General features: G+C 36.6%; 1 protein-coding gene across 6 annotated transcripts in view; it reads right to left on the bottom strand.

Moving 5' to 3' along the window:
- Positions 1–21,293, bottom strand: part of LOC149425641 (ral GTPase-activating protein subunit beta) — a 66,454-nt gene that overhangs the window by 17,456 nt on the left and 27,705 nt on the right. For 3 of the 6 annotated variants that reach the window (XM_089640836.1, XM_089640861.1, XM_089640870.1), the window contains 14 exons: positions 21,002–21,124; positions 20,804–20,878; positions 17,971–18,136; positions 17,131–17,340; positions 14,142–14,320; positions 11,308–11,439; positions 10,131–10,265; positions 7,047–7,058; positions 5,715–5,942; positions 3,851–3,957; positions 2,816–2,922; positions 2,022–2,113; positions 928–1,108; positions 217–349 (listed from right to left, as the gene is read on the bottom strand). In XM_089640836.1, coding sequence (XP_089496962.1) covers positions 217–349; positions 928–1,108; positions 2,022–2,113; positions 2,816–2,922; positions 3,851–3,957; positions 5,715–5,942; positions 7,047–7,058; positions 10,131–10,265; positions 11,308–11,439; positions 14,142–14,320; positions 17,131–17,340; positions 17,971–18,136; positions 20,804–20,878; positions 21,002–21,124 — 1,880 coding nt within the window. The remainder of the gene's footprint in view (positions 1–216; positions 350–927; positions 1,109–2,021; positions 2,114–2,815; positions 2,923–3,850; positions 3,958–5,714; positions 5,943–7,046; positions 7,059–10,130; positions 10,266–11,307; positions 11,440–14,141; positions 14,321–17,130; positions 17,341–17,970; positions 18,137–20,803; positions 20,879–21,001; positions 21,125–21,293) is intronic. The other 3 variants (XM_089640845.1, XM_089640879.1, XM_089640853.1) reach the window with 2 other exon arrangements.

Below are 21,293 nucleotides of genomic sequence, written 5' to 3'. Positions count from 1 at the left end.
ATTATCCAGCAACGATAAGTATATTCGATACTCCGAGACAATAAGTATATTATATTTATAGTATAACTGGTAGCTGTCAAAATGGAAGAGAGCTACTGACCATTTATACGTTCCATTCGCATTGTACCTTCATGAGAGACTTACGTTCACTATTATTCTATATTCTCCGACCAACGCTCATTACAATATGTAATCAATAAAATAAGGTTATCTTACAGTTTGTGATTCTGGGTTTTCTCTTGCGGTCTTTTCAATAGCAGCCTGGGTTTCCAACAATTTGAAGAGTTGAGATGCAGCAGGATCGTTGAGTGACCTTAGTACAGCATCCAAAGATGGGAATGACTTGTCACTGGAAATAGAAATATAAAAAATCAATAAAAAATATAACGACTTAAACTATTATTAATATGAAAAAAGAAAGTTTTTTTAAATTGAAATTCATACACAACAAAATACATATCCAGGAAAAAAATACTTCACCAACTACCAGAAAACATCAGAACAATTAAAGACGATAATTGCATAGTAAAAGCAATTAGACCAATTCAATGTAAAAAAGACTAAACTGCGTTAACTTGATCCAAAACAAATTACGTTCCTATCTAATAATTGAATTATCTTCTACAATATGCAAAAATAAAATTATCATAATTACTTAAAAACATACCTAATTAAGATCAAATTATAATAAACATCATAATGACACTCCTCTTCTAAACACAAGCGTTCGCTTCTATAGAAGAGGAGAAAAAAATAAAAATAAATAACAAACTGTATTTCCATACAAAATTGGTATGTAGGTAGTGAACACTGAACAGTAAATAGGTGGAATTCTTTCAAATCAGTGTAATACGTAGATCACACTTGTAAGGATTATCTCTTTAGTGGTGAATGCAATATTTATATGAATGGTGACAGTTTCCTTACGCTGCGGACGGGGGCCCCTGCGGCAGGGGCAGGCAGGCGGGGGCGGGTGCCGGGCTGGGCTCCCAGAAGGGCACAGGCCGGGCACCCCTGAGCCCCCCCACGCGGCCCCCGGCCCTGCTACGGGCAAGCTGGCGCAGCTGCAGAGTCCAGGCGTGGCGTCCAAAGGCACCACGAAGGATTACTGAAAAAATGTAAATACAATAATATTTTCCATTGAGCTATACAACGCTGGCCTTTTCAACACAATCTCTCCATAAGCGCGGCACAGCACATTTTGACACAATGTACATATGGGTTTTATTAAGCTATACAACGCTGGCCTTTTCAACGCAATCTCTCCATAAGCGCGGCACAGCACATTTTGACACAATGTACATATGGGTTTTAGTGAAAAGTCATGGATCATTCTCCTGTTAATTAGTGTTTTTCTAAGAAAGGAAAGATTGCTCAGAATAAGTCAGAATGTGTTATTTTCACAAAGTATTATTTATATGATATTATACATATACATACAAGGTGTCCGGTGGGGCAAGTACATTAACTTCGGGGGGTGATTCTACACGATGGTAGAAGTAAAAAAGATAAATACCTTTTTTAGAAAATCCAATGTTATTTACTATAATATGTATTACTTTTCAGTAAAATGAAAAAATAAAAGTACTACATTGTACGTAAAGGCATTAAATAAAAAATATGATATAATATGTACTAGGGATTTAAATAATTAAATAATTTTTAATGTGAACACTGAACAAGAGTCCCAACTGCCGTGAACCATCGGGGTATGTTGTGAGGCTGAAGGGACTGGGAAAGGAAGAGGAACATCCTGAACAGCCTGGTTATTCAGATCTGGTCCCCAAACATGGCAAAACCATTTCAAGGAATGCTCCAATAATTCTGAATTGTGTTCTTTAAACTAAGACAGTCGTCCCACGGGTCGGTAAGCAATCGACATAAACCAAATGCTGTAAGACCCTGCACAGAAACGTTCCATACTTTACTATAACAAACTTAATTTTCTGCGCAGGATCTTACGTCGATTGTTTACCGACCTGCGGGACAAAGGACTAAAACAAAAAAGTATGTATGTTAACCTGTAAGCGTTGGTTGAGGATCCTGATCGTTGGCGAGCGGTTCTTCCAAGAGAGCCAACAGCGTACTGTCGTCTGTTACAAAGTAACGGAATCTGAAAGAAAGCAAGAATTAAATCTTTCAGTTTACAGGATATACTCTACAGCTCAAACTTGAACTGCTGGCGATCTACCTCAATATTATTAGATTCCGATCGATCGACTCTGAGAGGCTGCAAGTATGTGTGATGCAGGATTGTCGTCTATTTAGGTAGGATGTATCCTGGCGCAGGTATAAGTGTATATATAGGGACGTTGCATAATTGCATGGCCACGAATCCACATAGAATTTGGAGGAACGACAGACATTAGTTCGCAATATGCATTTTTTTGAGTCAAGGTAGGTGGAGGTCTGCACTGAAAAGTCAATGAAAAAAATTATATTTATTCAAAATCGCAAGTTTATTGGTTCTTACAAAAAACAAACGAGTTCTAGTTTCTAAACTTAACTAAATAATGACTTTGGATGTTGAAGCGTGGCACTGCATGCCCTCAGCATACTTTTCATACGATGGTGCGTAATTACCGAGTGCTAATCGCAAGCACGATGACATATGTTCATCAGTTAGTCGATTGCTATATTTTGAATTCTACAAGCTACAAATACATAATAAAAAAGAAGACATGAAAAATGGGAAATTTTTCTCGAGATCGACTCAAAAAGCACTCGCGATCGACCGGTCGATCGCGATCGACCGTTTGAGCACCCCTGCTCTACAGGATATATTCAGTGAAATGTATGTGTGGCATTAACCAACCTATGGATGACATTGTGTGGAGCGGAGGTGCAGTGCCTTGCCAGGGAGTGCTCTTCCAGAAGAGAACCCAGCGAGGCTGCTCCGTTTGCACTTGGGAAACCACCAACCTAAAAAAAATATATATTTAACAGTTCCATGACAAAACAGAAAAAAATATCTAACCTAACCTTCTTTTTTACCATGTTCCATTTTGTGATGGTTCTGTTTAATTCAAATACCATATTTTACAATAATCGACGATAATCATCTGGCCTTGAATTAAGACATTGAAAGAGAGTACCTAGGAATGTACTTACTAGCGTAGGGAGTGTGGAAAACCCATCGCTCGGGGAGTAAAAACAGCAATAAGCCAAGGTGTGAGTTCCATGCTAAGACTGAATGACACTGGGGAACAGTGTCAAGTACAGTTTTTCTAAGATACAGGGTCGCATCTCGGAGTATTTAGACCTTACCCTAGTACTCGGGTTTCTGTTAGGGTGGACTGTCTCTTTCCTTAGATACTTGTGGGACCAAAAATGGACCATTCAAACAACAAAAAAACTAGAGGTCTTTGAGGAACCCAGGGGGAGTGGAGAGGATAACTAAGGCCACCTCGGTGGGACCTACAGGAAACCTAGGGGGAGTGGAGGGCTGAGGCCAACTCGGTAGGACCTACGGAAAACCAAGGGGGAGTGGAGAGGAGAGCTGAGGCCGCCTCAGTGGGGTCTTCGGGAAACCAAGAGGGAGTGGAGAGAAGAGCTGAGACTACCTTGGTGAGCTCTTCTCTCGTGGGGCCTTCCGGGAACCCAAACAATAGGGGAATTGCGACGGGAAAACCCTTACCGCTACAGGATCCTCCAAGTAAGTATTTGTGGGAAAACAGGAACCCTCATGGGACCTGGAAACAAACTCAATGAAATGAGGTGAAATGGGAGATCGCACAGCAGGCCCAGAGTGCTCACGGAAACTATCCACGGGAATTATACTGTCTCCGCTTTAATAAATAAATAAATAATTAACATACTTTACATAATAAGATTTCGAGGAAATAATTACCTGTTCCAAAATCAGGGCAAGCAAGTTTTCAGCCGCGTCTCGAACTCTCATTGATACAGGCTTCAGTTCTTTCTCATCCTTCATCTTGATTGGCTCTCCTGGTTTTCCTATGAAAAATATTCATATTAAGACATCTTTTTATAACTATGGACATAACTTGCGAATGTTTATTTTCCGGAGAAATTTGAAGGTTAAATACATACAAATAAATGAAGTTCACAGCTCCAATTTAGCTTACTTCAAGCTGGGAGGTATTGTTACATATAAAATATGCAACTATAAAGGGTACCCACATTCCCAGTCATTAATTTGTCTTTGATGCTTTATGCACTTGTATCCCGATGGTTGTTTATGATTTGTCACAGAAGAAAAGGTGATTCTTTAACAAAACACAAGACGAAACAGGAGCTCCCGCCTGGTGTGTTGCTGACGAATGAAGAAGGTACGAGATGTAATTTTTAAAAGTGGAGAACAAAGTGAATCCAAAGTATCTTATAAGCCTGTCGAGGAAAATTTTACGCGGAAATGATTGGATTTTTATATGGAATGATTTTTATTTCCTTTCAAACATTTTGGTGAAATCAGGATTTTGATAATGCCCATGCTGCTTTGGACATGCAGCATTTCTCTGAAGAGGTTCTGGCTTGAACCAAGGCCAATTCTCTGCCTTTATCATGGATCGAGGATCGCCAAGATCATTCGTTAAAGCCTGGAATAATATCGCATCACCTCATATATCATTCGAGAAGGAATCCGAAGTATCTACTATTGCATTAGTGAATTAAGCCCTGATAGAGCCCTTTTCAGGAAAGGTCATAGATTGTTTTTTTTTGGCTTATGGAGAAACTTTGCTTGTATTGATTTTGAATAAAAGTTTTTTGTATTTTTTTTATTCATAAAATGTTTTATTTTGTTTTCTGTATAGTTTTTTTAGTTGTACTTTGAATTCCTTAAAGATATTTTTAATAAGGGATCCTATATTTTTGTTCTTGGGTATTTGTAGATCTATCTGTTGACCCAAAGTTTTTTTTACATATCGGAATTGGTAACACATATTTTTGCCTGAGATTGTTGTGTTTCTGAGTGCTTCGGCTTTATTTAAAATATCTTCTTTTTACACTTGTAAAGTTGAGTGGTATAGGAACAGAGTATTTAATTTTCTGACCTTAAATTCTTTGTATGAGTTCTGAAGGATATAAAAATGATTTTAATTATTAGTTTTATAAGTGCCACCCCATCATATTATTAATTATGGATTGACAGAAAACAAAGTAGGTCATTCTCAGTAGTTCTTTAATTAGAATATGTCCCAAACAAAGATATAGGTGAACTTTATTATTCTGTTTTTGAGAATGGTTACATGGAATATTTCACATAATGTTTTGTATTGGGTAGTCTACGTGTAGGCACTAATTAAAAAAAAGTTTTCTAATAATTAAAAATCTGTTTACATGATAAAAAGGTGAGCGGATAAATCATCACAATGATAATTCATCACATTTAAAAGTTATATAAAGCTATGGAAAGTGATGAAACAAAAACTTTATTAACTGGGTTAAGTAGGTTAGGTTAAATTTTTTTTTTTTCATCGTTTCTAATGACTTTATATCACTTTTTAAAGGTGTGTTGAATTGTCAATGTGTGGAGTTATCATGGAACCGATAAAAAATGTGATAAAGTCGGTGTAATTAAGTTCAAGGTTGATTTTTAATTAATGATTTTTTGAATGTGCACGGCTGAATCCAAAACCGAATGCCCGGAAAATCTCTATCGCTAAAGGCGTTTTTTTAAATACGCTATCACTTGAGTGGCTAATATTCAGCAGTACCCATCTATTTATAAGGAGGAAAAGCAGAATGATTACCTTGACTCTTGGAGCCAGAGATGCCCAGTTCCACGACCTCCATGACGGTGTGCAGACAATCGGGGTCCTGCAGCAGAGGCGAGGGTGCGGGCAGCCAGGCGGCCAGGCACTGGTAGGCAGCCACCACCGAGGAGTGGACGTCGCGCGAGTGGCCCGGCGGGGGACGCGAACACTGCACGCTGATGTAGTCGCAGATCCAGCGGACAGCGCGCTTGCATTCCAGACTGTCTGGAATGTTTCAAATACACGCTGTAAATGGTTCCCAATATGTGTCATACTCATTTGTTCATACTGGCTTTGTCAAAAAATATTATGAAAAATTGGTTAGATGGAGCACAGAACTTTGTACATACTATATCTATGGGTTAATATGAAGTAAAACAACATGATATATTATAAATAGTTCTTTAGAGGTTTAACCTTTTGAACGCGTTAATTTGCTCCGTTTTATCTATACCCGTACGCGGTACATATTTTCAAATACCTATGCACGCAATTAAATGTCAAATTATAGCATTCTGGCATGATTTATTGGACTATATAGACAGAACAGATTATTCTCCACAATATGATAACAAATCCTCGTGTGTCAACACTCTTGGATGTTTATAAAAACAAAAACATAAAATTTCATACAAAGACGTACCGTATCTTTTGAATGTGGTCCCGCCATTCGCTCGGCGTGTGTGTAATTAGGCCACTGCGTTGATAGACACAAGTGGAACACCATGAGCACTTATCATTTTTTGTTATGAAAACTTTTTTTAAAACTGGACACGTAAATTTTATGTCACAAAATAATAACAAAATTGAACTAACGCCATCCGTTGACAAAATTGTAAACTATGGCACTCGAAGGCGCGAAGAGGCTCACTTGATTATCGATGTTTTTAAATGAAACACAAATTTATTTTCGAGAAATTCTTGTAGATGTCAGCATCGTGATAGTTCTACAAATGTTCAAGCGAGCGGGAAATAAATTTATGTCAAAAGACCGCTGGAATATCGGCATTCAAAGTTTCCGTATCAACTGTTGATACGGCCGCGTGTGAGTATGGACTTTTTGCCGTAACAACAGTTGATACGGCCGCGTGCATAGAGTTAAACAGCCAAGAGAAGATAAACTTGATAAGTACAATCTCTATGGCACCGGTGCACAGCTGGGAAACCTACCGAACTACATACCAACAAATCAAGCTTATTTTTTATGTAAAAATTCACCTTCTTCTATAATAAACGAGTAAATAAGTTTAAATAAAACAATAGACAATGTAATGATAGATAGACACACACAGGACACACGACACAACTAAATTACAATATACAACTTACCTATCACGATATCTGAAGCATGCAACATTTTAGAAGTGATCAATAGAAATAGAAAAAAATTACAACATAGCATTAATATTAGAAACCATTTTGTATATCCAAATTAGCAATGGGCATAATCGAGACATTCTATATTAACAAATGTAAATTTATTCAAATGAATTATAGATTCTCAAGATTAAAAGCAAACAGCATGTTTTTTAGACATCTAAATGAAAATCATCACTAAACAAATAATGGATTGGGTGCGCCTCCTGTCGAAGGTTGGGTTTCATCAGAGAAATGTCCACCCAACAAGCTGCAGCCCGGAACAACTCAACATCATTAGATCTTTCGAAAGATGTGCAACTTTCATTATTTCAACTGATTTTCAAATATGTCCATTACTAATATGAATTTGTTTTCATCATATACATATTATCAAAACACACACTTGAAAAGAAAAAATACATTACGAATTCAAAAAAGATCTATAAAGTCTTTAACACATTCATTGGCAAAACGTCTATTGATTTTCTTTTAGAGGAGATGTGACACAATGTCTATTGACGTCATTTAAGATGGGATGTGATGTGACACAATGACTATCGACATTGTTTTAGGGGAGATGTGATATTACACAATTTCTATTGACATTGTTCAAGAGGAGATGTGATATGACACAATGTCTATTGACATTGTTCAAGAGGAGATGTGATATGACACAATGTCTATTGACGTCATTTAAGATGGGATGTGATGTGACACAATGACTATCGACATTGTTTTAGGGGAGATGTGATATTACACAATGTCTATTGACATTGTTCAAGAGGAGATGTGATATGACACAATGTCTATTGACATTGTTCAAGAGGAGATGTGATATGACACAATGTCTATTGACGTCATTTAAGATGGTATGTGATGTGACACAATGACTATCGACATTGTTTTAGGGGAGATGTGATATTACACAATTTCTATTGACATTGTTCAAGAGGAGATGTGATATGACACAATGTCTATTGACATTGTTCAAGAGGAGATGTGATATGACACAATGTCTATTGACGTCATTTAAGATGGGATGTGATGTGACACAATGACTATCGACATTGTTTTAGGGGAGATGTGATATTACACAATGTCTATTGACATTGTTCAAGAGGAGATGTGATATGACACAATGTCTATTGACATTGTTCAAGAGGAGATGTGATATGACACAATGTCTATTGACGTCATTTAAGATGGGATGTGATGTGACACAATGACTATCGACATTGTTTTAGGGGAGATGTGATATTACACAATGTCTATTGACATTGTTCAAGAGGAGATGTGATATGACACAATGTCTATTGACATTGTTCAAGAGGAGATGTGATATGACACAATGTCTATTGACGTCATTTAAGATGGTATGTGATGTGACACAATGACTATCGACATTGTTTTAGGGGAGATGTGATATTACACAATGTCTATTGACATTGTTCAAGAGGAGATGTGATATGACACAATGTCTATTGACGTCATTTAAGATGGGATGTGATGTGACACAATGACTATCGACATCGTTTTAGAGGAGATGTGATATTACACAATGTCTATTGACATTGTTCAAGAGGAGATGTGATATGACACAATGTCTACTGACGTTGTTTTTAGAGGAGAAGTGACATGACACAATGTCTATTGACATCTTTTTAGAGAATATGAGATATGACATATTGTCTATTGATGTCGTTTTAGAGGAGATGTGATATGACGCAATGTACAAATACAACTTTTATCAGGGACACGATATGACACAATGGACTGGGAAGTGAAAGTTTTGTGACACAATGCGAACACTTCTAAATTTGATAGTGTGTGTGAACAGAAAATAATTTTTTATTACTGATATTTGACTTCACGAGACATGTGCCAAAAGACATGTGATAGCATGTGTCGTATCACGAACCTCTGTTTTCCATCAATGTGTTAAGTATTCTAAGCTGAAATAAAAGGAGCAGACCTTAGACGAACCAAGAAACTACTCGATATGGACAGAAACTCGCTAAGAGAACTGGTAGGACTACTAACGGGACACTGCCATCTCAGGAGACACATGCAGATATTGGAAGTGGAAAACACCAATAGATGCAGGAAATGTGAAGAGGATGAAGAGACTCCAATTCAGCTATGGTGCCAATGTCCTGCCCTGGTGGGAACTAGGCTCAGATACCTGGGGAGACATACAGTAGAACCAGAAGACATAGCCACATACCCAATAACAACCCCGGTGAACTGTATTAAAGGGACTGGGGTGTTGTTAAAGTATTGAGGTAAAATGGGATATAGCACAATGGGCTTATGGCCTAAGTGCTCACGGGAACTACGTGTAAGCCATCTCCGCCCTTAAAAAAAAAAAGCTGAAATAAAAAATATATTCAGACAATAATTTCAAATTTTTTATTTTTTTTTCAATTCAAGTAACTTGTCATTCATTGAACATGAAAATCTAACATTAATTTGAAAATAACATCATTTGATGAATTTTGAAATTTTTTTAGATTGTGGATTAGGATATTCTAAACTTGATCAAATTTGATTGGCGATCAAATAGGCAACCAACACCAATTGGATTTTTGACATTTAGCAGTCCTCGTTAAATGTCAACTTCGAGCCCATTTCTGGTTTTGATCAAACTGTAATCAGCCGACAAGCATAACGATCATGCTATTATATTTGACATCTGATCAAAAGATGATGCCTTTTCCAACCCAGGGTGCGGCGCTTGGGAGCTAGGGGGTACGCCAAAGAAAATCAATACTGGCAGATGTATGGTACCTAAGCACAACATTAAGCATTTTTGTAATATGAGGGGTACAGTTTTGGCAAATGGGTTGCTAACAAGTTTGCAAGTCAAACAAAATTGGGACTCAGGAAACCCCAAATTTGATAATATTTTGTACATATTTCGACATATTCAAATCAAACTTTCAGAGAGTTTCAAATTTTTTACTTTGTTATTCACAATATTTTTTTTGAGATACGTAGTCTAGGCTTTAAGCCACTGATGTTATAAATTTGCACATATTTTGAACACATTCATACCTGATCTACTGTTGTGCAATCTGGCTAGACCAGCCAGGAGTTCCAAGGCCGCCAGAGAGACCACCAGGTCCGACTTCCAGGAGGAGATGAGACGGTGACAAACCAGATAAGTGGCTCGCACTAGCAACGCTGCCCCTAAAGTTGGCAATGTCATTAGATGAACATATAATCAAACAGCCATCCATCCATTAAAAATAAACAAATGCATTCGAAATACATACAGGCATGCACAAATTTTATATGTTTTGCTGCAATTTTTTAAATGATAGTGAGTGTTGAAGTCAACGAAGTTTATTGAAATTTCAATAAAACCAGTTTTTTTTTTTTTTATAAAGCTTTACACTTTAGTATGAATACAGTGTGAGTATAGTTTTCATGTCATCGACATTTTGCTTTAAATTAAAATTAAAAAATCAATAATAAAAAATAAAGAAAATGTCCATTTCCGAGGAATATTCATTTAGTGGTATAATTTGTAAGTATTCTTCCTAGAGGCAGCATCAATTTGTCACCCACAATACAGACCGGTCAGTGGCTGAGTTGGCATCGCGTTTGGGTCCCACCCAGGCGTAGTGTGTTCAATTGCTCGGCTGTCTAAGTTTTCCATCACAAAACAATCAACATTTTCCCCTTAATGTGGTGGCAGTAGGAGATTTTCAAATATTGTCAGGTTAAACGTAACCAGGGAATGTTTGTCTTTCTATTTAAAAATTAAAAAAAAAAAAAAAACAGCCGTATCTCGAAAATTTTTAGGGAGAGCCAAAAAAACTGTTTTTTGTTTGCCTGATTCTTATACATTTTATTAAATGTTTCGCTTAAGGGGTTAAAAAAATTCCCAGTTAAAATCTCAATCAGTGAAACATGTATAAGAATACTTCTTTGAAGAAAATTTTTTTCGGTCTCCTAAAATGTTTTCAAATAGATGTGCCTGTTTGTATTGTGGGCAACGAATTATGATATTAGTTGACATAATGTGAAATCATTGAAAAACTTTCATAAGTATGGGAAAAGAGGCAACATAAAATACTTTCCTCAATTATATATAATAAAACAAATATGATGCATTTAAATTACAATTGAGATGTTATTGACACACTCCATCGAAAAGCGATAAAACATAAAACAACAAAAATAACACACAACAGTCAAACAACGAAAAGATGGAACAAAAAATTACCAAAGCCATGTGTCGAGGGTTCAATGTCTCTTAAAAGCGAATCTGCATTTGGGAAATCATCTATGGAGGAGAGCGCCCCGTGCAGACTGTCGGCAGAACTGGTCCCGCAGCCCGCACTGCTCTCCGACCTCCCTGCATCCACCATCCATCCACCAGTCAACACAGGCACAAGATATACACAAGCCAAGCCGCCTAACGGGTGAACGGTTGGAAGGTAGACACAACATTTCACAGCTTTAACATAAAGACCCAAGAGCTACGCGACTATACAATGTCCCCACCAATGAACTCGCTTAATCCAAGCCTTTTGCTTACTAATACTTAGGTTGGGGCATTTCAAACTCCATCACATTTGATGACCACCAAATCAACCGTCAGCGCCAATCAGAATTCTTAACATTTGAACGGTCCCCCTTTAACGCCGATTTTCAGCCCGTTTCAGCTTTTGATCAAATTGTGATCAGCTGTCAAGCATAATGGTCGTGTTCTTATGCTTGTCAGATGATCACAATTTGATCAAACGGACCGAATCAAAGTCGTTCAAATATTGAAGAATTATAAATGATGCAGATCATCAATTTGATGGTCATCAATTATTGTGAAGGGATTTAAAACAACTCAATTTTACTGCATTAATTACGATTTTCAGTCAAAGTAACATAACTTTGCATTTTCTCTCAGATTCCAATTAGCGCATTTCTATAAATGTTTAATCTGAAAACTGTTATGAAATGTTCTGTTTACCAATTAACACTGGCAGATTGAAAATGACAATGTATCAAATTAATGTGTTGTGATATGCAAAATAATACCTAATAATAACAAAAAATTATAAAACGGTTTTCATAATATATATTGCAAAATTTCTTTCTTTTCAAAACTTTTTCAAGTGATATTTTTCATATTAAAATCAACAGATTAAAAATAAATAAATGCTAGTAGCCAGGACAGTAAAAATATTACATCATTTTTTTGTGAGAGCAATTTGGAAAAAAGATATATCATTTTTCTACTTGATCTATCTGATCTGATGGATGAGTAAAGAAGATTTAAGTACCTACTTACATGTAAAATATTATATTGAATTAATAAAAAAATTTGAATGCAGGAAAAATATTTATCACTTTTGATAATGAATTAAAAAAATCATTTTTAATAAAAAATACAGCTAATATATATAGTTTCTAAAAAAACCTACTGTGCGTAATATGACAAAACAAGGCAGTAATAAATTTTTGAAAAACAACTAGACAAACAACTATGTAAAGCGGGTATGACATCACAAAATAATCTATCCATCCCAGGGAAAACTTAACTCACTACAGAAGAAAGTTAATTCATGTTCAAGTTGTCAAAGTGTTACCATAAAAATGAGCAATGAATAAAAATCAATATGTAGTAAATAATACGAGGGCCATCCAGAAAGTAAAGTTACAAAGGCTCCTGAGTCCAGGGGAATTTTTTTGTTTCAATATTAGTGCACCTGGCGTGTAGAGGGGATCATAACGTCCAGTTTGTTTGGTCCCGCGTGTTTGTCGGCCATTTTGTTCAGTCACAGTAAATTCTTTTGATGTAGAGGTCATCGGGCGCTCCCGCCACCTCCCGTCGACCGGGGAGTCAGCCTCCTGCATCACAATGCCAGGCCCCACTAGCTGATGACATCGTTTGGTTGGGATATTGTCACCCATCCCCCCTATACACCCAACTTGGCGCCTTTGGACTATCTACCTTTTCACTTAGGTTTAGGTGGGAATCGTTTTTCCAACAATCAGGAGGTCGAGGAAGCTGTGAGGAAGAATAAGGCTAAAAGAGCTGGCGGCGGAGGTGTATGACAATGGTATACAAAAGCTGGTGCCCTGACTACAGAAATGTCTCGATCTTAACGGCGATTGCGTTGAAAAATAGATGTATTTGTGAAGTATTCTGAGAATTTCAATTAAATACAAGCATTTTTCGATCAAATATAAATATTGTAACCTTACTTTCTGGATGACCCCGTATGTAATTGTTTATCATGGATTAATTTTTTTAATTATGATTCAGCAATTGGAAGTCACAAGGAAAAAGAAGATGTAGGAAGCAATTTGAATATTATTCTATAATATGTACTACAATGATGTAAAAATTTGGATTCTTGTCAATTAGTGAGTTTTGTCCTTGTTTAAGTGCAAAAACATCTTGGTAAGCCAATCTGTTCGTTGTGATGTTATTGTAAAGATTGCAGGACCTCGCAAAAGTAGATTTATAGCACTGATAAAAATAACATAAACTTTACTAAACCCAGTTTGACATAAGAAATAGTTAAAAAAATTAAGGACACATTGTTTCACAGAATTTGAACAATTCATCAAATTTCAAAGTTAGTTTTCAAGTTATGTTATTATTTCAGTTCTATGAAGCAACTGACACAAAATGATATAATAACAGAATTTGAATTTGTACAAACTTAAAAAATATTGATAAAAATTACAACTCATCATTTTTCCCTGGATCTTCTTGCTCTCAAAAAAGTTCTAATCGAAAGCAAATAAAACTGTGCTTGATTAGGGCAATATTTCACCACCTCTGAATAAACTGTTGAATAGCGATATATATTTATATCAATTACAATCTATGATGTAATTGGCTTTTTTTTCAGCAGTGCTAATCTTACGATTAAAGTTAATTGACAAGAAGTTACCCAACAGTTTACTCAGAGGTAGTGAAATACCCCCAAAGAAACTATTTAAGAAAAACGTAGTTTTAGAATAAGAGATGATAAAAAATACCGAATTGGAAAAAAGACTAAAATGTAATTATAATAAGTAGAAGTTGGGAATTTTTCAGTGTCTTACCGCTGGCAGGTTGAGGAGGCCCAAAGGAGCCCTGGTTGGGGGTGCTCCCAGGGGCATGGCTCACGCAGAGGTAGAGAGCCGACAGAAGGGGCACAGCCAAAGGGGGCCACCACTCAGCCTGTACTGCGCCCACCACAAGTAAAGACACTCGGGCGCTTAGATCGCCGAATGTCAGTCCCCTGAAATTTAGATAATGATGAAGCTCCAAATGAGAGGCTGAGAATACATTATAATTTGATTAGACACATACATATATTATTGGCTTAGCGTAGCGAAGTCCTGTTTTGACTCAACTGTTTTGCTTTTTTGTCTGTGTGTTAATTTGTTTGTGCATTCCTTTTCCGTTTTCGAAAATCTGCTGCATCCACTTTAATATTCAAGCAAGCCTTACTTTGATTAGATGACTGTGAACATGGCTAAGTAAAGATTCTTTTTCAAATGTGAAACCATCGCTTTTATTTGGACTTCCCATATGCATTTTTTTCAATATTATGGTACCTACTTGTCTGAAGAAAGTTTAAAAAAAAGAATTGTCATTGAGATAGTGACGTTTCTTTGGACAGATTGTATAATTCGAAATTTAATTTGTTTTTTTTTTTTTACTTAAAATAATACATACATGGTTTATAATTATGTAGGTAGGTATTGCGAAAGTGAAAAGTGAAAAAAGTTTTAGTAACTCCAACAAGAGTGAAAATATAGAAACTGCAAAACGATAATGTGAGAAGTAAGTATGTGAATTGTGCAGAGATGAGATTTAATGAGAAGGAAATGGATGGTCTAAGCCAAAGATATTAGAAGAACGAGATATGCTATGTTGGCCGCCGGACCGTAGCCGGAGTACTACCTAATTAGGGTACTTTGAACGGTATCGGGACGTGTACGCACAGAAATCTGTTCTATGTATTAGTGCGGATACCTTAGCGCAAGCGAAGGTGTGCAGTAGTATTGGTGAACAAAACCGGCGACACTCCGCAAAACAATTCCACTCAGTACGAACTGCGCATAGCACATCTCGTTCTTCTAATATCTTTGGTCTAAGCATAGACGAAACATGGAACCACATAAAAGTGAGTCTTTGTGAATCTGCTAGAGGGGTGTGTGGAATAAGTGCGCAAGGTAGGAAGAAAGGTGATGCATGGTGGGATAATTAGATGTCTATGTAAGCACTGGTCTCAGAGAAGAAGAAAGCATTGTTATGTCTGATAGCGGCTGGCAGTCCTTCCAGCGAAGAGAAGGATCGAGCGAAATAAGTGTATAAGGGGTGTAAGAAAAAAGTTGGAGTGAAAGAACGAAAGAAACGCCTGGAAGAGGAAGAGGAATGCTGTAGAAAATGAGATCCCTGAGACGTATGTGTGATAAAACCACGAATGATTATGTGAGAAATGTGGAGACCCGCAAAGAGTGCAGGGCTGACGTAAGCATAATGAGTAAGATTAAGAAAGGGACGCTTAGATGGTTTGGGCATGTAGAGTGAATGAGCGAAAAAGGGAGTGTAAGGAGAATATAGGTCAGGGATACCCGAGGAAGACATGTCACAATCAAGTGAATCAGGTACTTGAGTCAGGCCATGTCAAAAGTCAGAATAATAGAAGAGCATATATGAGACAATGTATGAATGTGAACGAGGCAAGGAGTGTGTGCCAAGACCGAGTTGTTTGGTGGTCTGTCCTCTCTGACTACTTTAACTAATCTTATGATTTTAGAGGGAATTTTAATTTGATTTATTAAAAAAGAGAAAATTAGAAACATACTTTTTTGGACGCGAGAGCTACTGTTCACAGAACTTCTAGTAATCATGTTGGTCACAATTCTGTAAGAGTTTTCCACAGAGAAAATGGCCGATAGAAGTGGACATGACTGTGTGGCCGAATTAATGTAAATTTGATCTTGCTTCTAGTGAGATTTGACACCCATTTTCAATACTGAAAATATTTCTTGAACAGATAATCAATTTCACTGGTCTGTCTGAGGCCTAGGAGTTGACAAGTCTTAGGTAAATTGGAGACATGAGTTTTATTTCAAATTGGTACAGATCACACTTTAAAGATTTTCTGTTCAGTGAACAATACAATCACGATTTATGGTCAGTGTTAGTGTTTGACACACACAGTTGTATTATGTTAGATATGGTTTAAAACAAGATTTTATTTTTTTCCAAAATCGATTTTTCATACTTGTCATCAAGATATTAATTAATATTTATTCAATTCCAACAAAATTACTCTCCCCCACCACCGGATCTTCATTACTTTAAAAATCATCGCCGCAGATAAGCCGCGAGTGCGGATGTAAAAAGTACATTTTACTGGAAAGGGCTACATTTTTTTTCCGACTTTATGTCCGGGTTAAATCTTCCCCACAGGAAAAACTAAACCCTTCCACACACTTTTCCACAAATGATCATCAAGTCAATCCACATTATGCAAGTGCATTGGATAAGCATAATAAATACAAAACAATACAAGAACAACACGTCAAATTACCAGAGATCAAATGGGAAAATAATTCACCGACTCCAGATATTTTCATATCAGAGGATTCGGCTCGGTAGAACTTCTAACTGGACCTATAAATCCTACTGATCTCTCAATATAAATATTTAAAAAATCTTTCGTAATGAGTGAGAATGCCAAATTCTTTTTATCTCATTTCCTAAATCTGTGTATTTTCTTATTTTTTCAGAAACAAATATATTATTTATATATTTTAATTACATTCGTTATTTTGCCATCTCTTACCATTTTGCATTACATAATGATTGATTATTGGGTTAAGATGGGCGATGTGCGGTTAAAACGGTAGGTAAAAAAAAAAAGTAACTAATATCCGAGTGTTACTAGAAAGTGCAAAAAGAATGTTAAGAGATATGGATTTATGGGGGACCCTAGTGACCCTCAGGTGACAAGTGACTTTTACCTTTATGTACAAAAAACTTATGTCGCCATGAAAATGTCTGAAAATTCACATAAATGAACAATTTTTATACCTGTCTGGATTTCCCGGCAACTCTTTAATGGGAAGATTTTGCAGATGATGGGGAACAACCAAGAGAGAAAGCAGGATGGATATGGAGGCTCTTCTCAGTTCCTTCTTATCCACATTTCCCGAGTTCAGTTTCAACTCCTTCTCGGGGAGCACCTTCTCTAGTGCTTCCAGGAAGTCGGGAACAAGGATGTACACCCCGTCAAGATCTAGCCTGGAGAATTAATCCAAAAATACATTTATAAGCAAACACTAAAACATATTTAACAATAAGGAACTAAAGGGAAAAATATTACAGCTTAAAAAATACATATTCATTTAGATCAAAAACCGCTGATTCTGAATATGTATATAAGTGTGATTATACATAATTACAAGTAGAATTAATAAACTGTCATTTAAAATTGATTAAAACTGTAAGACACTCAAACGCCCAGTGATTGGTCGGCGGAATCTGAAAAACACTTAAGCTGCTATCTCACAGCCGCGTGCATAAAGAATACAGACAATTTTGTGCCAAGTTGTGCAGTTTACAAATTATTTAAAAAGAATTCATGTTTTTTGGAAATCTTGCTAAATATTTAAATTGGGTTTTTCTGTTTTCATACCTACCCCAGTGTCATTGACCTTACTGTTAACCGACAAAACTGATGTACATAAGACCCCTCATGGTAACAAAAGATTTGTATTGCGTTCGGCATGTCCAAATTACACTCACCTGGCGCAGTGCGCGGCAATCACTGCAAACGCTTTGGTTTTTAGCGATCTCTCAGCCAAAAATCCCGGCTTTCAAAAGGTTAAATGTTAAAACACATATTAGAATGATATTTTTTTTAAATCTCACCTGAAAATGTCTGCAGCGTTTAAAAGTACACTAGGTACGATTGCTGGATCTTGGAGCCCTTTTTGAACAGCAATATAGAACCTTGCATAATATGCGGCAAGAACAGTTTCCCGAGACTGCTTTGAACAAAACACTCGACAAAGAGCACCCAAAGCTTCAGCCCGACCTGCAAGTACAAAATAAACATTATTGCTACTGCAAAAAATCGATTGGGTCGTACCCAAAACAGTGGATTTAAAAATGTATGTGTAGTTTGACGATAAAATGTAGAAATTTAATTAATAAACAGCTTTCATTGCTATGGCAACACCGAGTGACACCGATTTTGGAACAAATTACAACACCTTTAGAATTGATGTTATAATTGACTTCCGAATTTGACAAACGACGTACACATCTAAGTTTGTAATGTTAAGAGCAGCGATGCGGAGCGGCTCGCGTTCATTTTAGGAGTGATATTTGTCTGTGTACTTGAAAGATGCAGTATGCAGAGTATTCCAATCTCCAATGTTTCCAGTTTTCAAAATCAATTTATGGAGCAAATCATGATGATTATTGTTAAGTTAATTAGTTAAGAAATGAGCAGCTGTTAAAGCGAGAGGTTAAGAGGGGTCTGAAGAAAGCATTCTCAAAATGGTTCCTACTTATGCAAGTACTGTGGTTGTCTCTTCATTCGATAGAATCTGATCTCCAATTACTGGAAAAAGATGAGCCTTCATGCTTTTGATGTTTGATTCCCAATTCCTACCAAAGTGGGGTGTAATTGGTACATTTAGGTGCCAGCTTTTTCTATTATTGGCCAAAATACGTGCGAATTCTTCACCAAAATGTGAAGATGTCAAAAATGCATGCAATTCATTCAATCTTCTCTTTGCTCCTACAAAGTAAGTTCCGTTGTCTGAATATAAATTTGACATAGGACCACGCCGGGAGAGAAATCGTTTGAATGCATTCAAGAAACATTCGGTACTTAAACATGTCACTAGTTCAAGGTGTATTGCCCTCGTTGTTAAACACATGAATAAGCAAACATACGCCGTTTGAGAATGAATTCCACGTCCACGTGATATGGTTAATCGCAAAGCCCTGGCAAAATCTATGCTGACATGCGTAAGTCTTTAAAGACAGAGTGACACAACAATTCTTATGATTGGCAATTAAAGGGGCGATTGTTTTAGGGTGTAGCAGGAAACAAGAATTGCATTAATTTACTCGATTTTGAATTAAACTACGGGCTGATCCAATATTTGACCAGTATGTAGTAGTTAACTGAGAGGACGTTTCCTTAGCACACTCCTCAGTTTTCATACTATATACAAATTCATTAATGTATAAAAATTCTTAATTTTCTTGGCTTCAGAAAAGCTTTTCCTTCATCTGAGGCCAACGCTCGATAGTGCGTAACGCTGAAATGGTTTAACTGATAATCCTCGTAAATATCCTCGTGAGGCGGAAAGCAATACAAAATTCCTGATATTTTCGATCACTGTCCTTCACAAACAAAAACATTTTGTTTTTATTAGCCGAGAGAGCTATTGGAAATACATGAAAATTCTTTATTATTTTATTATTATATTAAAATTCATTATTATATTAAATAAATTTTCCTGTAAATTTTCCCCACTGTATAGTGTAATATTTGGTATAAAATATTATTAAAGCATAAGGAAGTGCTCATTTTTGTACCAGAAATCCTCAAACGTGTTGAGATCTTATCTTCTCGTACGACTCCGTGGTGCGGTATTATATATGAGGGCGTCTCATCCTCCTTATTTGGAGTGATGGAAGATAAATAATCCTTCTCTAAATATTCATTAATAATATTGTTATAAGCTTCTCTTAATTTAGGCGAAGCTCTCAATTTACGTTCAAGGCATAAAATGTTTCTTCAGATTAAACGAATCCCCGAGGGATGAAACAACTCAGCTAGGCTACTATATACGTTCCATTTACAGGATCTCGTGAAGTACATAGTTCTTTGATATATTTCCTCACATTCACGATCTTCAGACTTTTAATAGACGGTACGTTCACCTCTTCTTATCTTTTGAGACAAATGTCTTCTGGTTCATCTAGCATGGCACAACAAGATACGGTAGTATTAGCCTTAATTCGAGTTATCCTACAATTGTTTCTAAAGCATGCAGATTATGTCTCTGAGAAGGGTCCTGAATCCTTTTGGACAGTAGGAAATGCGGGAAGAGCAGAACTCCTAACAACATATTGATTTCTTATGGTTCTCCATATGATACATTAGCCTAGCGTAAGTCTTTCGAATATGACAATAAAGGTATGTCAACTTTGGCAGTAGGTAGTAACGCTCTGTCACTTTAACCACTCAAGCGATTTTTGGCACATTAACCAGCTGATTTTCATTTTATCTGAATTGCTACCTGCGCTTATAAACGCGTGAGACAATCTTTGATGTCTCACTTTGATTAACAATCGATTTTCTTGATGTACCCTTTTGCATGTACAAAAATATGCACTTGGATTGAAGTACTTTTTAAAAGTTATATCTTTATACCTTTGAGTCATTTTAGAAATAATTGCAGCGTCCTAAATTTTCTTCTACCGTGTATTATTAATTTGTCAAACTGTTGAATAAAATTCAAATACACTAGTAGTTCTGTGAACAGTATTGATTACTCCGACGTGACAGCTCGCAATAGTCGCAACGCTCAAGCGCTCTGGTAAATAAACGGCTACCATCTACATAGGATTGATCGGACACGGAATGCACAAACAAATTTACGAAATGCAAAGTTGTCGAGTCAAAACAGAACAGTCGGCTAATATATAATATATATTATGTAAAATAAATCATACAGACCTGGCTGGTAATTTTGAATCTGATGACCCAATGGCACATCTGGTAAAGATGGAGGTGGTGTGCCTTCTGATCTCTCTAAAAATAATTTAACAAAGGGTTATGATAAAAATATGCAATATTAATTCAAATTGGTTGAATAAGTGTAACTTTATCCTGAAAGAAGGTAGCGAAATGTAAAGGAGGTTTGTTTTAACTTACGTTGTCCAGATTGTGGGTTGAACGTGGCGATCAAAGCGGCTTCAAACAACCAATCTCCAAAGAGGTGAAGGATGGAATTGACTCTCGGTCTTTCAGGAGCCAGCGGGGGTCTTTCCGTTGTATCTAGATGAGTAAAAAAAATATATAAAACACTGGCATCCAACAATTCTAGAGGGAAGACATTCAGTTGGCAACCCCGACAAAGCTGTAGAAAGCAACTCCAGAGCTGATGAAGGACAGGGGCTCCTTGTCGAAGCAATCGGGTCCCCCGCCCAAATATGAGAAAGGGAAG

This window comes from Hesperophylax consimilis, chromosome 2 (genome assembly GCF_061612785.1).
Source record: "Hesperophylax consimilis isolate HC1 chromosome 2, BYU_Hcon_1.0, whole genome shotgun sequence".
Classification (NCBI taxonomy): domain Eukaryota; kingdom Metazoa; phylum Arthropoda; class Insecta; order Trichoptera; family Limnephilidae; genus Hesperophylax; species Hesperophylax consimilis.
The sequence above is the reverse complement of the archived record's forward strand: the minus strand, read 5'-3'. Positions and strand labels throughout refer to the sequence as shown.